Here is a 22,019-nt window from a genome sequence, read left to right as displayed (position 1 = left end):
AGCCAGAGAAGACTCTGTGGTGTGTTTGGGTCAAGAAAGGGGCTTGGAGGCCCCTGGGTGGCTCAGTGGTGGAGTGTCTGCCTTCGGCTCAGGGCGTAATCCCAGGGTGCTGGGATCAAGTCCCGTGTCAGGCTCCCCACAGGGAGCCTGCTTCTCCCTCTGCCTGTGTCTCTGCCTCTTTCTCTGTGTCTCTCATGAATAAATAAATAAAATATTTTTAAAAAGAAAGAAAGAAAGAAAGAAAGAAAGAAAGAAAGAAAGAAGAAAGAAAGAAAGAAAGAAAGAAAGAAAGAAAGAAAGAAAGAAAGAAAAAGAAAAGAAAAAGAAAGAAAGGGGCTTGACCACCTCCTCCCCAACCCCCAGGCCTCCTGGGCTAGTCCTCCCCCTAGACTGCCCCCTGCAGCTTCCCAGGGCCTGAGTGAGGTCTGCAAGGCAGGACCCAGGCCCAGGGCATGGGGACGTCACAGAGAGGTAAGAGCCTGTTCCTTGGGGGCAGGATGCCAATGTGGCTGAAACCAGAGCATCTGTAGCTCCTCGGAGCCCGGGGACCACCAGCAAGTCAGCAGAGAGCCACCAGGTAGACAGTGGGACACAGGAGGCCTCAGTGCAGGCCAGTGAGACCCCAGAGGGACCACCCAGCTGCCTTCTCAGTGGGCTACAAACTTTCAACGGGAGAAGAAAAGCCTTGATGCCAAATTCAGGTCCGGATGTACCCGAACATGCCCCACCGGCCGACTTCACCCAAAACAGCGTGCCTGAAATCACAAGAGACCGAGGGAGCTTTAAGGCAAGCCGAGTCTCTTGGGGCTCTTGCTTCACAAGGGCCATCGGGGTGAGCACCACTCAGTCGTTCGGCCAGCCTGGCCCCTGAGGCTCCCAGGACCCTGGAGAGGCCTGGGCATCTGGGTCTATGTTGGGGGGGGGTTGGGGGGGGAGAGGAGAAGCAGCAGAGGGGCTGGATGGCAGCTGGGCTGACCAGCCCTCCAGCAAGGATGGCCTCCGAGGGCCCCTGAGCGCAGGAGGCCAGGACACCAGGGACCCAGAGGCCCCGCCGAGTCGCAGCTCAGCAACTCATCAGCCTCCCATCCCTCCTCCCTGCTAGAGGGCCCGGGGGACGCCCGCAGAGCCAAGGCTGGCTGGTTGGGCCACTCCGTGTGCCAGCGGCAGCCCCCAGTGTGGCCTCCAGGAGGGCAGAGGAGAGGACCTGGGGCTCCCGGCCTGATCCACAGGAACAGAGCACGCGGCCCTCGCACAGGGACACAGATCTCAGCCCACGACTGTGAGGCAGGCCATTCCCACAGACACGGAGCCCAGAACTGGGTCCCTCGCCCTGTCCTAGCTGTGCGACCACGGGCAAGCCCCTGCCCCCTCCCCCCGCCAGCCCGAGGTCTCAGTTTCCTCATCTGCAGATCGGGAGACCCGCAACCACAATCTTGTATCTCAAACCATCGGGGCCAGATATGTTCCAGAGTTTCCAATGGTTTGGATGTGGGGAGAGGAAAGGTCTTTCTTTTTCTTTTATTTATTTATTTTTTAAAGATTTTATTTATTTGTTCATGAGAGACACACAGAGAGGCAGAGACACAGGCAGAGGGAGAAGCAGGCTCCATGCAGGGAGCCCGATGGGGGCAGGACTCGATCTCAGGACCCCGGGGTCACGCCCTGAGCTGAAGGCAGCGGTTCAACCACTGAGTCACCCAGGCGTCCCAGGAAAGGTTTAGTCACACCCTAATACTTCTGCAGGGAAACAATGAATATGCAAATGAAGTGGGATACATAAAAACCAGGTCCCTGCAGAGGCGGGGTCAGGTTCCACCACCAAATGATTTACGGAAACACACCGGGTCTTCAGAGAATTCTGCACTCCCCAGTTACACACGGGAGGCGGCAGACCTTGCCCGGCACCCAGCTCAGAGGGGCGAGGAAGCCACATGAGGGCAGCCCACCCATGGTGACCACCGTCGAAGCGCTTGCGGGGTCCACCTGGGCCCCAGGGGCCTCACTCCTCACCATGGCTCTGTGCCACAGGAGCTATTTTTATACCCATTTCCCAGGTGGAGAGTGGAGGCCAGGGGCCGACCAACCCCGCGACCGCCCCCTCCCCGGGGTCCGCTGGCCTGAGTCCTTGCCTTCCTAGGCGCACAGCGAGGACAGGGTGAGGGGGCCCGGGCCCCTGCCTGCGGTGCTGCTAACCTGTCACCACACAGCTAGTAGAGAAAGGGAAAAGGAAAGGAAAAGCGAAACCCATTTTTCAAGCCCCGCCTTTCCCAGAAGCGTTGCTTCAGTAGTTGCTGTTCTGAGCTCGGCTCCAGCCTGTCGGCCCCTGGGAGTAGGCCACGGGGGTCTCAGGCTTTCCCCGGGACCGCAGCTCCGGCCGGAGACTCCACCCTTGCTGCCTGGCCTCCCACAGGCCCCCGCCACCGGGCGAGAGGACCCCCCGAGAGGTGAGGACTGGGGGGGGGGCCTCCTCTCCCCAGGCACCGAGGCCACAGTGAAAGCAGGCAGGGGAGGGAGGCTGCTTCCTGCCCTGACGACTGGGCTAAGGCACTTGGTTTGGGACAAAGAGCTGTCACCAGGGTCCCCGGAGTTCAAACCCCTCCTGCCAAGGATCTGACCTCAGGAAAGGTCTAAACCTCAACCTCTTTGATGGTATATCAGGGGAGGACTCTCTCCTGGGCTGTTTGAAGTTTAAATGGAAACAGGATTAAGAAGGTGCGAGGACAAACCAAGGTACGTCTCCCCTCCACTGGCTGGGGAACACCCCCCCCCCCAAGCCCTAGACGAGAGGGCCCAGCCCCTGGAACATAGGAGGCCTCACTGGTGACAGGCTTTTCCCTTGAGGGGATGTCATCCTCACAGAACAAAAATGCTCAGCAGCTTGTCTCTGAACTGCAAAACCATCTCATGTTCCCAGGATTGTAGGTTTACTGGGGGGAGGTTTTGGGAAGTGGGGGGAGACAGTGGTAAAGATTTCGGGGAGTATCTCAAAGCCGTGTTCTCTGAGCAAGCTGCCTTTATGAGGGAGCTGGTTTGCAGGACAGGGGCCTCTGGACAGCAGAATGAGGCTGAAGGCTCCCCAGGCAGGCAAAGAACAACTGCCATAAATACAAGCTCACAAGTGGAAAAAGAGAAGGTGGGGGGGGATGGGACCTGGGCTGGACCAAAGGGCTCCCTGGGTCACCTTCGCTTCTCATCCCATAGGATTCATGGGAAATGGCAAGGTATCACAGGGCGCCGGCAAAGAATGGGGGTTTTTCTTTTCTTTTCTTTTTGAAGATTTATTTATTTATTTTGAGAGAGAGAGAGCGAGCAGGGGTGGGGGCAGAATGAGAGGGAGAATCTCAAGCAGATTCCCTGCTAAGCCTGGAGCCTGACCTGGGGCTCAATCCCAGGACCTGAGCTGAAATCAAGAATCAGATGCCCAACGGAATAAACCACCCCCGCACCCCAAGACTGAGGTTTTTCAACCTTAACCCCACTGACATTTTGGGCTGTGTCGTCCCTTGTTGTGAGGCTGTCCTGTGCATTACAGGGCGTTTAGAAACAGCACTGGCCTCTACCAACTCAAGGCCAATAGCTGCACTTCCTGCTTCTCCCAGAGTTGTATGGCAATTGAAAATGACTCCAGATATTACCAACACCCTCGGGGGAGAAAACTCACCCGCGATTAAGGTCTGCTGCTCTAGGCTTGTATTGCAGACCTAGCTGGAATCACACTGTGCTCTCGTATCTACCAGTTGCATGGCACTGGTGCCCTGTGCCTCAGTTTCCTCATCTGGGAAATGGGGATAATATTAGCATCTATGTCAGAGAGCCATTGAGAGGATTAAAGGTGTATAAAATAGGTAGATGCACGTCTGACACAATTAAGCACAAAAATGTGCCTCCTATTATAGGTCACGTGCACTCTGGAGACAAATCCCTGAAACTTAGCTTGATAAGCCAGTTAGAACACATTTTTTATCTTTGATGCAGTAACTCTACCTCAAAGACAATCCCAAAGAAATAACCAAATGTGTAGACCAACTTTTATGTAACGATCCAAAAGTATTTATAAAGCAAAGACTGTAAAAACAAACAAAAACAAAGCTCAGGGCAGCCCCAGTGGCGCAGGGGTTTAGCCTCGCCTGCAGCCCAGGGTGTGATCCTGGAGACCCTGGATCGAGTCCCATGTCAGGCTCCCTCCACGGAGCCTGCTTCTCCTTCCTCCTGTGTCTCTGCCTCTCTGTCTCTATGAATAAATAAATAAGATCTTTAAAAAAAAAAAAAAAAAAAAAAAGCTCAAACTGAAGACAACCCAAAGATTCAATGGTAGGGGAGTTATTAAATACATAATAATACATCTATCTAATGGAATGTTGCACAGCCTTTAAATAGCTTGTTTGAAACTATTTAATAATACCGGGCACCATAACGTTGATGTAATGTTAAGTGACAAAAATTCGCACAAAACTGAATGAATGATGAGTCTAAACTTTGTTTTGCTTGTAAATAAAATGTCCCCAGTGGTTATTTTGTGTGATGAGAATACAGAATAATTGTATTCTTTATTTCCAAACTTTCTACAGTAAACCTGTATTTATTTAAATCATTAGAAGAAGAAAAAAACATTGCAAGGATTTTTGTGCCTTCAAAATATGTATGGGAGGACTTTTCTCCTAAGTTCTTTCAGAAATAGAGAGGGAGAGGAAGATGACCAGGAGAGAGAAGGCCTATCACGACCATAGCATTTCTGACCAAAACTCTGGGGCCAAGCACCAAATATAGAAAAAGAAATGAGAGAGAGTGTGTTCTTTCCTAGGGACCGAAACAAAAGCACCACCGACTGGGGGGATGGAAACAACAGAAATGTATTCTCTCACCCTGTGATTTCCTGTAAATACAATGTCTCTTACCACTTCCACCAACCTAGTACAAGCAGCCATCCTCTCTTGCTCTAACCACCACGATCACTTCTAACTGGTCTCTTTGCTTCATCTCTTGCAAATCCAGAATCTCTTTTCCAGCCAGAGTGATCATTCTAACATATAAGTTAAATCAGGGCCACCACTAGCCCATTGGGTGCCCTGGGGCTTATTAGAAAAAGCCCACCCAGCCCGTGAGTGGATCTAGCTCGGAGGAGGCGTACCCTACAACTGGATAGCAACCGTGTGCAAGGAGGCACACAACCAGTGCTCCTTTCTCCAGATAGACACAGCACCTCCCCATCCCTGGCCCCCAGGTCTCAACACTTGGCAAGTAGATTCTGGGTTGGATTTCACACCCCACCTGTATGCTCCCGTAGGCCCTTTTGCTGTTCTCATAATATTAATATGTCCATAGGAATATAATTTATGCCAAGGGGCCTTATAAATTGTTGCCTTGTCCTGTGACATGATCTTTTAATTACTATAATCAATTTATTTATAATAGCCCATGACTGGAAACAACCCAAACATACCAATCGATAGAAGAATAGATCAACAAGTTGCAGTGTATTGATTGATTGATCGATTGATTTTTAAGATTTTATTTATTTATTTGGGGGGTGGGGAATCGGGGAGGAGCAGAGGGAGAGGGACAAGCAGACTCCCTACTGAGTGCAGAGTCGAGGTGGGGCTCGAATGCAGGACCCTGAGATCACGACCTGAGCTGAAACTAGAGTCGGACGCTTAACCAACAGAGCCACCCAGGCACCCTGCAGTGTGTTTGTACAATGGAATACTCCACAGCAATCATTTTTAAAACCAGTGATACCACAACATGAGTGAATTTCACACACATTCTATTGAGTGGAAGAAGCCAAACAAATTAATCCATTTATATGAAGTCCAGAGTAGGCAAACTGATCAATGGTTGTAAAGAGTGGTTACCCCTGGGATGGAGCGAGTACTGACTTCGAGTGGTTCAAAGAAAGCTGCTTTTCTCTGTCGTGATGAGGGTGATTACTTGGGTGTGTATATATGAAAGTTTATTGAGCTGAGGACTTGCCTCGGTAGACATGCAGAGGATCTGCATAGAAGCTACACGGCAATATAAACCGCACAGGTTTGACAATATTTAGCATATTATCAGTATCGCATTATTATTTGGATTTTATGTAACCTAAAATTGCGCCGTAAACTTTGAATTTCACAAGGTTTCCTGGCACCTGCACTAACCGTGTTTTCCATGTGTCCAACCAGAACGTGGTGTGCCTCCCGAAGACACCTCTAATTCTCCCATGGGCACAGCGAGGTCAGTTTTGGGGCCACAGGAGCCGCTGGACAACCAGGCAGAGACAAGATGCTCGAGGTAACGGGGCGGGGGGGGGGGGAGGAAGCTTTGTCCCTGGGGAGGAGAGGGGTCCTGCTGAAACGCTCAAGGCATCCTCCTGATGGGTGACAGGGCAAAAAAGTATTCCACGGCCTACACTGAATATTTTGGAGAGAAGGTGAGGTCAGGTGCCCGACCTCGGGCAATAGGCATGGAAGGCCAGAAACTGCCCCGCTCATGGGGTGAGGCCCGTGAGGACTCACCCATCACCAAAAGAGCCCGTCAGTGGTGAAGAATCCAGGCCCAATGAGCCCCTAAGCAGCAGACGTCGCCCCGCTGGCTTCCACCAGAACGTGGACAGTCAACAGACGTTCTCTGAGTGAGCCAGGGGAGCCACATACACGTGGTGCCTCCTAGTGCAGGGCCGCCACCGGACACCTGCCAGGGTGCATCGTGGCCTCGTGAGGATGCGAGAGCATCAGAGACTTTTGGGTTCATTCAAAAGCTCAAGGAGCCAAACTTCAGTTCTTTCTCCACCACATTAAAGACAAAACTCAGTAGTGGATGCAAAGTGGGGTTGTCCACCTCTGCAGCTCCTTGTCCTGTCACCTCCTTGTCCCGCTCCCCTGTCCACAGCAGGGCAGGGAGGGCTGGATTGCGGCATCCACAAAGGTTAGGGGCTCTCAGCAATGCCCCCCCACTCCTCACCTTCATCCGTCTCCCTTTCACCTGGCAAGCCCCCTGCCGCCTTCTGCTCTGAGATCTGATTTACAGCTGCTGGTTAACTGATGGTTGGGCTTAAATTCGTTAACTGTCAATGCGCAGGGGTTTCCTTGGAAGCATATTTGGTTTTTCACCTTTTCAGTTGAGAAATTTTGTGTGTGTGTGTGAAGAGAGAGAGAGACAGGTATTAAAAGACATCTGCATAGATACGTCAGCAAGGAGTTCCTAACAGGGGCTGACAGATGACAGAGAAACAGCCCAGAGTAGCGGTGGGCTCTGAGCTCCTTCTCCACCTCACGCATTCCTTCGGGCGAGTCCCCTTTCCTCCCTGGGCTTCTGTTCCCTCCGCTGAAAAGTAAAGGTGGCAGCTTGGATCCTGGCCAGGCTTCCTTCCAGTTCTGATTCTCTTCCTTGGGCCAGGGCATCTGCCATCCCCTGGCCTCCTAAGTTCACCCTGAAGGAGATGCACCAATGGCCTTTGGCATGAAGAATGTGCCCGAAGGAGAGGGATTGCTCTTCCCCGGTACTGCTTTCCCATAAAGCCCAAACTCCTCCAGGGTGACGAGGATGCCTTAATACTTTGTACTGTGAGATACTGGAAAGGAGAGGCCGAGGCCCCTCTGTCCCTGACATCTTCTACGAAGCACCAATCCCATCTGCTTGAGTGGTCAAATAAACCTGGCCCCGGACCAAGGAGAACCTTCAGAATATTAGTGATAATTCACTTCAGCCCTCTCGGGGTGTAGCTCCTGATGGAGGCGAACGAAGGCCACCACGGCAGCCAAACTCAAGGTCATGGGAGTGTAGGCTGCGTTGTACGATGTGGAGCCTCCTCCTCTGACCCGCCTCTACAAATACAGGACCCTCCACCTGGTCTCCTCCTTCTCCTGCTTTTCCCACACCTGTTCCTCCATCAGTCCCAGGCTCTTTATCTGACTCAGAACTTAGCATTCCGTCACCGCTCGCAAGGCTGACCGTGTCCCTCAGGAACTAATCTACCTTCTCCATCTCTTTAGCCAAGGCTCTGTTTCTCCCACCTGTCCCTCCAGAAACTCCTCTTATGTGTTTCTTCTCTCCACGGAAGCAGCAGCTCCCGACAACGCTCTGGCACTTTCCGTGACCGGGTCAGAGTTCACAGGGGTGTCAGGGAGATGCAGAAGGATTCAGAGGCAGGAGTGGCAAGAACATGCAGAAACCGCAGTGGGCCTGACAAAGAATGTGACTTCCCCTTTTGGGGAGCTTAAGCGAAACCTTTATGTTGTTCACCCACAGGGACCAGGAGGGCATCCTTCTGAGGGAGGGCATGCAGCAACAAGATAGGGACCTGTCCGCTGAAGAAATAAGGTTTTTGGAAGAGTATCCCATCATCAAAGAAGAGATGGAAGCGAACATCAGAAAACTCCATGCCCTTGCAGACCACATTGACGCAACTCATAGAACGCAGATCAAGACCAACATGGTGACCAGCTCCGTCGCGGTGGTCTCAGGAGCCATGAACTTCCTGGGTCTGGCCCTCGCTCCGGTAACAGCGGGAGGAAGTCTGATGCTCTCTGCTGCTGGTAAAGTTTTGGGAACAGCAGCCACGACCACCGGCATCGTCACCAATGTTGTGGAACACTTGCAAAATCAAGACATCCAAGCTCAGGTCAGCAACCTAGTGCCTACCCACAGCCACAACGCCCGGGAGGCTGAGGTCGAGAACGCAGTCTGCGCCATGACTGTCCGGAAGGTGGCCTATGATTATAGGAGTAAAATCAAGGACGTCAAGAGGACCATCCATGCCCTTCAGATAGCCAGGGAGCGCCCGCGCCTGGTCACTGCTGCCAAGCGCCTCATGACCACTGGCCAAGTCTCGGCCCGGAGGAGCAGGCAGGTGCGGAGGGCCTTCAAGGGCACCACGCTGCTGATGACGAGAAGTGCTCGCTTGATGGGGAGTGTCATGGCTGGGCTCTCCCTCCACGGGGATCTGACCACCCTCCTGAGGAACTGGAAGCAACTGAAAGAGGGAGCAAGCAGCACGCTTGCAGAAGAGCTGAGGGCCGAGGCTTGGGAGCTGGAAACGAAGCTGACAGAACTCTCCCGGCTCTATGAGAGCCTGTGGCAGAAGGTGAGGCCGGCCTCTCCCTCTCGGGAGGCTGGAGCGGGCTGGGAGGCTTTAAGGGGGGCTCCCGGCACCAAGGTTGACGGGCAGGGCCTTGAGGGAGCCGCGTGTGGGTGAGATGTCCGCCTGGATGTTCCAGAGGACGTGGGGCTCCTGGTGGCCCGGGGGCCAAACCGCATGAGGCGCATCTGGAGGATAAGGGCGCTGTCGGGGGCAGACCTGGTCACGCCTTCCGTCTCTCGCAGGCCTCCCTGAGGTCCCTGTGCTGGGAAGAGGCTCTTCCCCGCTGCAGAGAAGAGGCCCTGGGCCACTGGGAGTGTCGTGGACGGGATGTGTCTCTGAGCCTTCATAGGTTGAAGCCCCAGTGTGACCCCGGGTGGGGGGGGCGCTTGGGGAGGCAACTGGGGCTGAATAAGGCCACTGGAAGGGGTGATCCTAGGAGAGAGCAGGAGGGAACATGAGACCCCGTCTCCACCTGCGCAGTCTGCGAGGATACGGCGAGAAGGTGGCCATCTGCGACCAGGAGGGAGGTCTCGCCAGAAACCCAATGGGCCAGAGCCTCCAGAACCAGGGGAGCACATAGTCCCATTATTTAAGGCCCCCTCGCCTGTGCTGTTCTGCTCGGACAGCCCCCCTGACTCAGACAGGGAGCGGAGGTAACTCAACCAAGTTCTCGAAGCTAGCGGGTGGCAGAGCCAGGAAGCCCGACCGCTGGGGGCCCCCCCAAAGCCCTCCTCTGACCGCTGTTTTTGTTTCTTTACAGAAACTGTTGCAAGAGCAAAGGCCCGGGAACTCATTTTTTTTATTTTATTTTATTTTTTATTCTCTTTCTTTTTCTTTTTTTTATTTTTTTTTCTTTCACCGAAGCTCATCTTAGGCGGAGCCACGGGGTCTCCGCCTTGCCCCCTCATCCCCCCTGCCCCCAGGCAGGTGGGCAGGCTTGGCAAGGCAGGATCCCAGGTGACAGGAGAGGATGAGGGCAGGTGGGGACCACAGGTCACTGGGCAGAAAGAAGGGCACAGGGTAGGGGCAGGCTGGGTTGTGGGCAGAGGCGATGCCCGGAGTGTTAGCAACCGGGAGGGCCCACTGGGTCCTGAGGGCGCTGCGAGCCAGTGAGCATGGTGAGGTCAATCTGTCCTGCCTCCCCTCCCCAGCCTGCTTCCTTTTGTTCCCTCTCCCTCTGCTGGGGGCAGGGGGCACCTCATTCCCACTGCCTCTCCCGTGTCCCGGTCACTCCCTCTCCCCCTAGGTCCGCAGGAAGCACATGTGGATCGGTGCGGGCGCTATAACACATTCAGAGGATGAGCCAGGAGGGTCCCCAAGGTGAGGGGCCCCCAGTGCTCTGCTCCCTTCCTCCCCCACCTCTAGGAATGCCCAGTAATTCTCTGGGGTTTGCATACAAAAAGATGTCACTGGAACCTGCTCGACCAGATTCCATCAGAAGGAGAGAGGCCCAGGGGCCCTTTCTCCCCCCAAGTTCAGAGCAACTTAGGATGTCCTCTCCAGGCTTCCCGGTTCACCTGTCTTCCTGTGAACTCCTTTCTTACATCTCAGCTGCTATTCTGAAAGCCATGCATGGACATTCAATGCAACTTTTTAAAATTCAGGCAAGTCAGACACAGGGGTTAGATATAAGGCAGCAATCAAGGGTGGCTCCTGTTGGCAGTTTGGCGTAGAATTCCTACCCCGTGCTTCTCTTGCTTTGGGGTGTCAGAGGGCCAGCCTTGCTGACTTGTCATGAGACTGCCCAATGGAGACCCTCCCTCGAGGCTGTGATACATGATAGATTTTTTTCCTGCGGCCTAGAGTTTTCTCTGTCCCTCTCATTCTCCATTCCTTCTAGAACTTCCCATTTTGCTGTTTTCACTTAGTGATATTTTCCAACCATTCTATATTTCACTTCATTTTTAGAGTTTTTTAATGTTGCAAAATAGTCTCTCTCTCTCTCTTTTTTTTTTTTTAAGATTTTACTTATTTATCCATGAGAGACAGAGAGAGAGAGAGAGAGAGGCAGAGGCACAGGCAGAGGGAGAGAAGCAGGCTCCATGCAGGAAGCCTGAGGTGGGACTTGATCCCGGGGCTCCAGGATCACGCCCTGGATCAAAGGCAGGCGCCAAACTGCTGAGCCACCCAGGGATCCCCACAAAATAGTCTCTTGATTATATATACGATCTATTATTTTTTAATTTTTTTCTAAAGATTTTATTCATTTATTCATGAGAGAGAGGCAGAGACACAGCAGAGGGAGAAGCAGGCTCCCTGCAGGGAGCCCGAGGTGGGACTTGATTCCCAGACTCCAGGATCAAGCCCTGGGCCAAACAAAGGAGGCGCCAAACCACCGAGCCACCCAGGGATCCCTATATATGATCTTTTAAAGTAGACATATGTTAGTCATCATTCTCTGTTTTAAGTGACCAAAAGTAAGGCAAACTGGCCTACACAAAAAAGGGAATTTATTGACTCATGGGCTTAAAAAGCTTAGGGATCCAGCGGTCTGCAGGTGCATCTGGACCCAGAGAGTAAAAATGATGTCACCAGGCATTTGTCTTTCCATTTCTCAGACAGGCCTGCACGAGCTTCAGACAAGAGGCACGCTCCCCAACTCCTCCACACCCCGCTGCACCCCCTTCAGCTGCGGAAAGGATCAGGGCAGGCCTCCAGGGCCCACTCTGAGTGGTCAGGACTGGGTCACGTGCCTTTGCCTGTGCTGGTTGCAGGTCTGAGCTGGGGATGCTACGGAGTGGAGTACGTGAGTGGAGAAAGGAGTCCAAAGAGGAAAAGCCACAAGTGGTACAGTAGCTGCCCTCCTCTTTCAGGGACATTTAGATGACTTCATTTTTTTTTTATTATGCACAGTGGTACAATGATATCTGCATGCCAAAATCTTGTTGCATCATTATTACAATTTTTTTTTCTTAAAATAGAATCCTTGAATTGAGGTGTCCTGAATAAAGAAGGATCATATGAAGGGAAAGGAGGAGTCTCCTCCTACCCCCCAATACAGTAGTGAACTGTATCATGGGAAGCCGGGGAAAGATTTAGAGTGGAGGGGAAAGAGAGGCACTATCCTCATTTCGGTCCACAGCCCAACAGTCCCGTTGTCCGCACCCCGCCGTCGAGGGGAGAAATGCTTGCCATGCCATGCCACTGTGCTTTCTGCTTTTGCTGTCTTGTTTCTTCGTCCGAAGTTCTTCACGAGCAGAATGATGGCAGAAAAACTCTCTGAAGGCCTGATATACTACAGAAGCCATTTAAGGATCAACAGGACCGCGTGTAAACTTTGTTCGAACCGAGAGCCTGACTCAGGGCCCGGCACTCTCATGGGTCATGCACCTGCTTCGTGAATGAGCAGCCCCAAGGGAACCGTCCTGTCCTTGAGATGTCAATCAATGCTCCTAGGCCCTGCATCCCTGTCTGCCGGCCTGCGAATCTATAATCATTAGAGCTTTTACAAGATGTAAGAAAGGCTGTAACCTTGTACAAATTGTTCATTTTCTTCCCCGGGAAGGGCGTGGGTTCCCGGGCAGCTGTTCTTCCTGACTTGAGCTCTTTCTTACTTTTAGAGATTTTAAAAGGTATGTTCGTTGTTGTGTCCACAATAAGTAAATAAACAATAAGTAAATAAACATTGTGGGTCCACGATAAGTTGATACTGTTGCCTCGGTGTATGAGCATCCTTAAGGTGCCAGAGAAACTCTATGGATAATAACACCCGGCACAGGGGCGCTTGCGTGGCTCAGTGGTTGAGCGTCTGCCTTCAGCTCAGGTCGCAATCCTGGGGTCCTGGGATCGAGTCCCACATCGGGCTCCCCACTGGGAGCCTGCTTCTCCCTCTGCCTGTGTCTCTGCCTCTCTGTGTCTCTCATGAATAAATAAAATCTTAAAAAAAAAAAAAAAAAAAAACACCCAGCACAGAGGAGATTGTCCCTACCTGCAGGGTGTTGTTTCTTCTGCGGAATGTCTGGAAGAAAAATGTAGAAGAATGAATGAGAGTGGAGTTCAGAGAGCCACCTCCGACACTCATTTGCCTACTTCCACTGGTGCTCGAGCCCCGAGGTAAGTGTAACCAGAGTGAAATCCGGGGCTCCCTTCCGTCATGGGTGTGTGGTGTCCACTCTCAATGGCAGAAATGCTGCTGCTTCCTGAGGCTGCTGCCGGAGAGGCCACCCTGCCCGCCTCACCCGTGGCTCTCAGCCTCGGCCTCTCCTCCCTGAAGGCAGGGCTCCCGATTGGGCTCTCGGCTGCTCCGCCTCTGCACCCCACTCCCTGACTCGGAGCCCCGGCGGCCTTCCCCACCCTGCACCCCACAGTGCCTCCAACCCCAGCATCATCGTCTGCTTCCCTGCAGCATGATCTCTCCACCCCCCGCCCCCAGGAATCCTGCAGAATGGGTGCCTTCACCTCCTTCATTGCACCTCCCCGCCAGTTAAGACTTTGCACTCCTCGCCAAGGGAAGCCCTTCCACCCTCGGTGCTACTCAGGACAACCCCACCCTAACCACCTGCCTGTCTCGTCCAGTCTGGGGGCGGTTGTTTGTTGGGACCCCATGACTGCCCACCACGGTGGGTCAGGAGTTCTGGGAAGCCTATGGGTTCGGAGGTGAGGAGACACACACATTCACGTGCTGCACTGAGAGAGGAGCAAGCTGTTAGGTGCCCCGTGATGCCACAACCTACATGAGTTGGAAGCTTTTCCGAAGCGTTGGGCTGATCAGTGGCCAGTGAATTTGTCCTGCCCGTGCTGAGGTCTGTGACAGCAGCAGACAGGAGGTCAATAGTCCTGCTCATGCCCTGCCCCTCATACTAGCAGGAAATTAGGAATCTCAGTCAGTAAGCTAAACCCCAGGGCAGCTGGGGGAAGCGTGACAGGCCCTGCTTAGGTTTCAGAAGCCTCATGTACCCAGACTCATCAGCACCTGACTAACGGTGGGTGGCCTCAAGGGCCCTTCCGTGTCTTTGGCTCATCCAAATCCATCCTCAACCATGAGCTTCAGGGGGCCCTTGAATCTGTGATTAAATGCAAAATATTGTCATCTACAAATCAGTCCCATGAGTCTAAAGTCTAACCTTCCATGGAAAGTCCGCAGTTAGCAGGTGACAATCAACCATCTAGTAGAACAGCCCCGCTCTGCCCTTCACTCGGCTGCTCCCTCTGTACCAAGCACTTCTGTCTGAATCGTCCTGGGTCTGCTGTTGGGCAGTAAAAAGTTTGCTTCCAAGAGGTTCTGAAGTGGATCAGATCAAAACACTAATTAATTAACTCCAAGGTCTTGCTATAACCAGAGTTTCTCCCATTTCCCTTCCCAAATGATATGAAACCGTGTTGAATAGAGCTCTTCAAAGATTTTGCAATGAGATCAAGATTTAGCAAAAGGATAGTCCAACAGTAAAAAAGCTGAAAGGAGAATGCTCACCCTTTCCATTGCAGATTTCCAGGAGAAAAAAAATATTAAAATTTGATCTCCTTGCAAATTAAAGTTTAAAAGAGTTAGTCTGAAATCAAATTGTGTTGCCCTCAGGAGATACAAGTTCGAAGAGATCAAAATCTTTTAAAGTCCAAAGGAATCAAAGCCCCAAATCAGTTTCTCTTCTAGAGCCTGATGCAGTTTTTTCAAGTAAAAAAAAATCATCCTCCCAGACGTCTTCTTTTGGTTCTCTTTGGCTAAAAGGGTTCTTTAAGTTTTTAAACCTCGGAATAATTCCAAACATACAGGAGAGTCCCAGAATAGTAAAAACTCTCATAAACCTCCGGCCAGATTCGCAGCTCTTCACGTCTCGTCCAGGGCCCGTTACCAATCCCGAGGCTCAGCTCCAAGCCCGCCGATGCCTCGGCGGGAGGCTGCGCGCAAGGCTTTGTCCGGCAGAGGGCGCTCTGCAGACTACTCCGCCTGGTCCTGGGGAGCTCCGCATCAGCCCCCGCGGGAGGCCGGTGGGGAGGTGGGGAGGGATCCCAGGGAGCCCAACATCACCCTAGAGGCAGCTTTCTGGAGAGCTCCAAGGGCCCCCCACCCCCAGCTTCCCAGCTGAGGTTTTCCCTGAAGGCGGCCCCTGCCCGGTTGGACTCCCAAGGAGGTCAGCAGCACCCCCACGACCACCACCTTGTGAGTTTTGGGCCTCACCCCAGAGGGCAGGTGCCTTCCTCTAGCCTTGGCCAGTAACACCTCAGCAAACTCCTCTGCCTCCATTCCTTTTTTTAAAAAAATATTATTTAGGGACGCCTGGGTGGCTCAGTGGTTTTGCATCTGCCTTTGACTCAGATCCTGATCCCAGGGTCCTGGAATCGAAACCCGCATCGGGCTCCCCACAGGGTGCCTGCTTCTCCCTCTGCCTGTGTCTCTGCCTCTCTGTGTGTGTCTCTTATGAATAAATAAATAAAATCTTTTAAAAAATTATTATTTATAAAACCTACACTCTTCTTTGGGAGAAGCTACAGTTTGGGTATCTGAATTCTAAAATCATGGGAACGTTCCTGTGAAGAAGACATTGATGGTGGTGAGGTGTGCCTTGGAACCCAGAGACAAGTCTGAGAAATTCAGGGCTGGCCCCTCCCTGTACCCTCTCTTAGTCCTGAAGGTGGATCAAAATAATATTTTTAAGGAAAGAGGAACAGAGTTTGGGGCGGCTGGACGAACACAGCATACCCCTGCGTGACACTACCAGATTTTTTTTTTCAGCTGGGTAAATGGTGATTCTCTTTCTCTTTTTTGAAAATTGCAGTGAAATGTACATGACATTAAATGTACCGTTTAAACCGTTTCTACATGTACAGTTCAGAGGCTTGAAGTGCGTTCACCTGGTTGTGCCCCCGTCACCAGTGTCCATCTCCAGAATTTTTCATCATCTGAAATCGAAACTAAAACGGACTCAGCAGCCCCTCCCGGAGGCCCCTGGTGACCAGTGCTCTGCTCCCTGCCTCTCTGCATATGACTATTCTAGGTGGCTTCTATAAGTGCAATCACACAATATTCGTCCTTTTGTGGCTGGCTCATTTCACTTAGTATGATGTCCTCAAGGTCCCTCCATGTCGTAGCAGGTGTCAGAGTTTCCCTCCTTCTTAAGGCAGAGGAACATTCCATCACCCACGTCTACCCATTCCCCCTCCTGTGGCCACCCAGGGGGTCGCCACCTTTTGGCTACTGTGAGCAAATGCAGTGGGAGTTTCCGGCTTTCAATTCTTTTGAGTATATCCCCAGACATGGAGCTGCCTGATTAAATGATAGATCTATCATTCTTTTTAGAGATGATCTACTTATTTATTTAGGGAGAAAGTGAGCAGGAGGAAGAGCAGAGGGCGAGAGAGACACTCAGGCCGACTCTGCGCTGAGCACGGAGCTCCGGCTCCATCCCGGGGCCCTGAGATCATGACCTGAGCGGAAGCCAAGACTTGGACCCTTAACTGACTGAGCCCCCCAGGCGCCCCTCTCATTTTTTCTGAGAAACCACAGCAGCTGCACCAGTTTGCAATCCCACCCACTGCGCCCGCGGGCTCTGATTTCCCCGCAGCCTCGCCACCAGGTGCTGCTTCCTGGTGTGGCCCAGTGGCCGTCCTAACGGGTGTGGGCTGGCGTCTCCTCGTGGTTCGGGTTCACATTTCTCGGATGAGGAGTGATTGAGCATCTTTTCCTGTGCTGATTGGCCATTTGTTTGTCTTCTGGGGATGAATGTCTACTCCAGATCACTGCCCAGTGAGTCTTTAACATCATGAATTTTTAACGGTCGACATCGATTTGAAGCTGCGGCGCGCAGCCTGGCTGACAAACTACCCTCGTCGTAGAGAAAAAATGGTCTCCCGCTCCCATCTATCAATACCAAAGAGCTGCAAGCAGAGTTTCTCTTTCCTGTAATTGATCTACTTCCTGAGCCGCCCGGCTCACTAAGGGTCAGGGGGCTAGTACGTCAACCAAGACCTGGTCCAGTGAAAGAGAGAGAGAGAGAGAGCCACCTTCCGTGAGGACAAGGCCACCTGCCTCTGTGAGCTGCCAAGGTCATAGCCACACATGACCTACACAACCAACCCCAAAGGCCTAAATGTAGGCTTTCGCCACACAGTCTCCGTGTGTCATTTTGCCCCTTCCCCTCTGGCCGTACTTGGATGCTCAGAGTATCCACTGCACCAACCCAGAGACGGACACAGAACCAGGCGGGTGGAGCTCAGAAGAAGACTTCATTACCGCTGAAGCTGTGGGAGAGCGAGACGAGCCTTGTGGGCAAGCATCTGGGCTTCAGAGGCCTTCACCCCCCAGGTGGGCAGCCCTCCGGCCCAGGCGCAGGCCGCTGCGGGCCTGCCTGTCCGACGCGGGGAGCTCGCAGGAGAACCCACACCTGCTCTCTTGCAAGCAGGCGGGTCCCGAGGAGGCTGGTGAGCAGAGGGCAGAGCTACGCGCGAACCCACTCCCACACAAATTAACAGGAAAATTCCTCCTCCTCCTCCTCCTCCTCCTCCTCCTCCTCCTCCTCCTCCTCCTCCTCCTCCTCCGGGAGAAGATGAAGAGAGGCCCCAGGTATTCCTCTCACGGAGTTGCCTCCACACAGGAAAAGGAAAAAGAAGCTTTTCCTCCCACATAATGCAATTTTAAAACTTGATATGAAAAAAAAATTAAAAAAATAAAAATAAAAACTTGGTATGCACCCACAATTTTTCTCCTAACAAGCAGAGCATAGAGCTTCTCAAATGGCTTTGGACACGTTTGTAAAAATATTGCAAGTGCTCGCCTACAGAGAAAGTCACAATAAAGTAGAAGAAAAAGAGAAATTACTTCGGCTGAACTCTATGACCGTAGCGCCATAAAGCTGTAACCGAACGTTGTCTATTTTTTAAATTTTTATTTTTATTTTTTATTTTTTTATTTTTTAAAATTTTAATTCCAGTGAGTCGGCATAGGGTGTTACACCAGCGTCAGGGGTAGAACGAGGTGACGCGCACGTCCAGGCCTCACCTGGTGCTCATCACACCCGGTGCATGCCTTCCTTCCCATCACCTGCTTCAGCCATCCCCCACTCAACTCCCCATTTTCTTTTTTTTTCCCCTGAAATGAGATAAGGGTGTGGGCCCATTTTCTATTTTCAATTGGATTTGAAAATAGCATGTGTACAGCCTAATGAATTTTACCTACGTCTCTCCCATGTAACTACCAACCGATCGAGATACGGAATATTTGTGGCCCCCAGAAGGCTCCCTAATTCTCCGTCCCCGTCACTACTGGGTGCATCAGTTTCCTGTGGCTGCTATCTGAAATTCATAATAAATGACCACAAACTCAGCAGCTTAAAACAACACGCAGTGTTGCCTAGGACGGCTGTGAGGGTGAGCAGTCTGGGGAGCTTGACTGGCCTCTGCTTAGGGTCTCACAAGGCCAAGCTGAGGCTCCTGGGGAGTCCACTTCTAGGCTCATTCATGGTTTTGGCAGAATTCATTTCCTTCTCGTACTTTCCACGGAGATCCAAATGCTTCTCACACTCTGAATCTGTCCGACCTCCTGGTACTCCCAGCCAGAGAAACTCCGCTGTCTCTAAGGGCTTATGTGATCAGAGCCGCCCTGTCTCTCTCTCTCTCAGGGCCAACTGATCAGTAGCTTCCATTACATCTGCCAAGGCCCTCTTGCCATGTAACATAGCCTCGTCATCGCTTCCAGAGATCAAGGTAGGACGCCTGAGGGAGGACCGTTGTTCTGCCTGCCACATCCCTATTCTGGTGTCCATCCCCATAGATGAGTCTTGCCTGCCCTTAAAATTCATCCAGATGGGGCCCCTGGGTGGCTCACGGTTGAGCGTCTGCCTCAGGCTCAGGGCGTGATCCTGGAGTCCCGGAATCGAGTCCCACATCGGGGTCCCCGCAGGGAGCCTGCTTCTCCCTCTGCCTGTGTCTCTGCCTCTCTCTGTGTCTCTCATGAATAAATAAATAAAATCTTAAAAAAAAAAAAAAAGAAAAAGAAAAAGAAAGTCCAGGAAGAAACTGTGTAATTTCCACTGATCTATTTGCTTAGCCTTGGGCTGGTGCCATCACTCCTTGGCAGTAGAGGTGCACTGAATGCAGTGGGGGAGGAGGATCTTTTCAACCAATGGTGATGATCCATTGGCTATCCATATGGGGAAAAAAATGAATCTCAATTCTTTCTTCACATCATACCTAAAGGATTACAGACTTCAGTGGTAAAGTAAAACAATAAAACTTACAGGAAAAAAAATCCTCATAGGCTACGTTCATGATCTCGGGAACACAAATATTATATACCATATAAACACCACAGATAATAACAGAAAAATATTATAACTTGGACTTAACTAACATTAAGAACTCCTGCACATTAAAATATACTGGCAAGAGTACACCCAATTTCATAGCAGCAGCGTTCACAGTAGCCAAAAAGTGGAAGAAATCTACTTATCTATCAATGGATGGATAAACACAATATGGTACCTACATACAATATTGTCCAGCCTTCGGGCAGAATGAAATCCACTGCTGCAGCATGGATGAATCTTGAAGACATTATGCTCAGTAAAATTAGCCATTTACAAAGGACAAATACCACAGGATTCCACTCATAGGAGGTACCAGATACACAGAGGTAGAGAGAGTAGGATGGGGTGCCAGGGGCTGAGGGGTGGGGGGATGGGGTGTTGGTGTTCAATCAACACAGAGTTTCAGTTTTGCAAGGTGGAAAAGTTCTGGAGATGGATGATGGCGATGGTTGAGAGACATTATGAATGCACCTAACGTATTTAATGTACCCTTAAAAATGGCCAAGATGGTAAGTTTCATGTTATGTATATCTCACAACTGAAAAACTAAATTTAAAAAATATACACACCCATATACACAGCCCAGTAATCGAGGAAAAGTCAAGACACAACATGAGAGAAGATATTTGTGGATAAATATACCTAACAAAAGATTTTTCTGTATTGAATATAAGGAGCTCCTATAAATCAACAAGAAAGGTAAAACATAAAGGGAGAGCCAGCTGGTCAATAAAGCACGTGCCTATGTCCTCAACACCACTGCTAGTCAAAGAAATGGATATTAAAGTCAACGATCACAGAGATACCACTACATGCTCAGCAAAATATTACAAATGTAAAAAGGGATCATCTCGAGAGATGACAAGGGTGTGAAGCACCTGGAATACTAACTCATTACCGACGGGAAAGACCATTGGCACCATCACTTTGGAAAATTGTTCAGTCATATTAATAAAAGTAAACATGCACGTAGCCTGAACCAGCAAGGTTTCTACTGAATAGATATCTAAGTAAATAGGTCTACCAAGGCACATGTCAGCAAAGATGTGCATGACAGCCTTATCTACAACAGCCCCAAACGTGTCCATTAGAATGGATAAAGGCATGGTGATGTATTCATATAATGGAATAATAATCACCGAGGTGAAAAATAATGAACTTTGGCTACATGCCACCTCGCAGATGTACCTCTGAGTAGGAAAGACTGGATGCTGTATGATTCATGTGGATGACTTTTTAAAGATTTTATTTATTTATTCATGAGAGACACAGAGAGAGAGAGAGAGAGAGAGGCAGAGACACAGGCAGAGGGAGAAGCAGGCTCCTCGCGGAGAGCCCGATGCAGGACTCAAACCCGGGATCCTGGGATCACGCCCTGAGCTGAAAGCAGACCCTCAACTGCTGAGCCACCCAGGCACCCCTCTTCCTGGATTTTCTGTTTTGTTCCTTTGGTCTATTTGTCTAGCCTTGTGCATTACCCCACTGTTGCTTCACAACAAACTGTGATGTCGGGATTGCAAGTCTTCCAGCTCGTCCTTTTTTTTCAAGATGATCTTTATTGTTCTAGGGCCTTTGCATTTCCATGTAAATTTTAGAGTTAGCTTGTCCAGTTCAACAAAACACCTGCTGGGATTTTTTTAGGATTGCATTAGATCTATAGATCAGTTTGGGTTTTTGTTTTTTTTTTTTTTAAGATGTATTTGTCTATCTGGAAGAGAGAGAGAACATGTGTGTGGGAGTGGGGAGAGGGCAGAGGGAAAGAGTCTTCACGCAGACTCCTCGATGAGCATGGAGTCCAACGTGGGGCTCAGTCTCACGGTCCATGAGATCACGATCTGAGCTGAAACCAAGACTTGGACACAACGGGCTGAGCCACACAGGTGCCCCTGAATCTACAGATCAACCTAGAAAGAATGAACTTCTTAACAATATTGACTATTTAAATCCTGGTATCTCCCCATTTATTTAGGTGTTTCATTTAATTCAGCAGTGCTTTGTGATTTCAGTGTTGAGGTCGCAACATTTTCGCTGCCTATCTCCTTAGGTATCTGGTGCGTTCAGACGTTATTGTAAATTGTCTACTTCATCCATTATTGTTTATTTCTTAGTATAAAGAGTTGCAACTGTTTTCTGCATACTGACCTTATATCCAGTAACTTTACTCGATTCATTATTAATTTTCCTGGTTTACCCGTTCGTTCTTTTGGAGTTTCTACATATATATCTATATCATGTTGTGATATGCTGATGGGCTATCATATCATATCATATCATATCATATCATATCATATCATGTCATATCATCTGCAAAGAGTGAAAATTGTTGCCACAGCTGGAAACTCACTCCTGGGCTATCCACTGCTCTTATCTAGAGGTGATCTGTGTATTTTCAGCTCACATTTCCTTGGCCCGGACCAATCATATGGTCCATTCAGCTGTGGGGGGCCAAGCCATATAGAGCAGATGAAGTATTTATTGAACATTGCTATTATTAGGATGAGGACTTCAGGGTGCTGAGAGAGAAGAACTGTCAACCTAGGATTTGATATTCTGTGAAAACATCTTTTCAAAATGAGGACTTAAGGAAAACAAAAACGGACTCTTCCCAAGAGCCTGGGTGGCTCTGTCGGTTGAGCATCTGACTCTTGATTACAGCTCAGGTCATGATCTCCAGGTCATGGAATCAAGCCCTTGCATCAGGCTCCACACTCACTGGGGAG

The 22,019-nt window shown here is 50.6% G+C and overlaps 1 protein-coding gene across 1 annotated transcript; it reads left to right on the top strand.

Moving 5' to 3' along the window:
• The first annotated feature begins 2,251 nt into the window (after nt 1–2,251).
• Nucleotides 2,252–15,320, top strand: APOL6 (apolipoprotein L6). The gene is made up of 6 exons (XM_038550725.1): nt 2,252–2,444; nt 6,165–6,273; nt 8,230–9,064; nt 9,822–10,381; nt 12,996–13,114; nt 13,434–15,320. The coding sequence occupies exons 2-4, from the start codon at nt 6,203–6,205 to the stop codon at nt 9,933–9,935; spliced, it is 1,020 nt and encodes a 339-aa protein (XP_038406653.1). The 5' UTR covers nt 2,252–2,444; nt 6,165–6,202; the 3' UTR covers nt 9,936–10,381; nt 12,996–13,114; nt 13,434–15,320.
• Nucleotides 15,321–22,019: the final 6,699 nt, after the last annotated feature.

Source organism: Canis lupus, chromosome 10 (assembly GCF_011100685.1).
Source record: "Canis lupus familiaris isolate Mischka breed German Shepherd chromosome 10, alternate assembly UU_Cfam_GSD_1.0, whole genome shotgun sequence".
Lineage (NCBI taxonomy): Eukaryota > Metazoa > Chordata > Mammalia > Carnivora > Canidae > Canis > Canis lupus.
The sequence above is the reverse complement of the archived record's forward strand: the minus strand, read 5'-3'. Positions and strand labels throughout refer to the sequence as shown.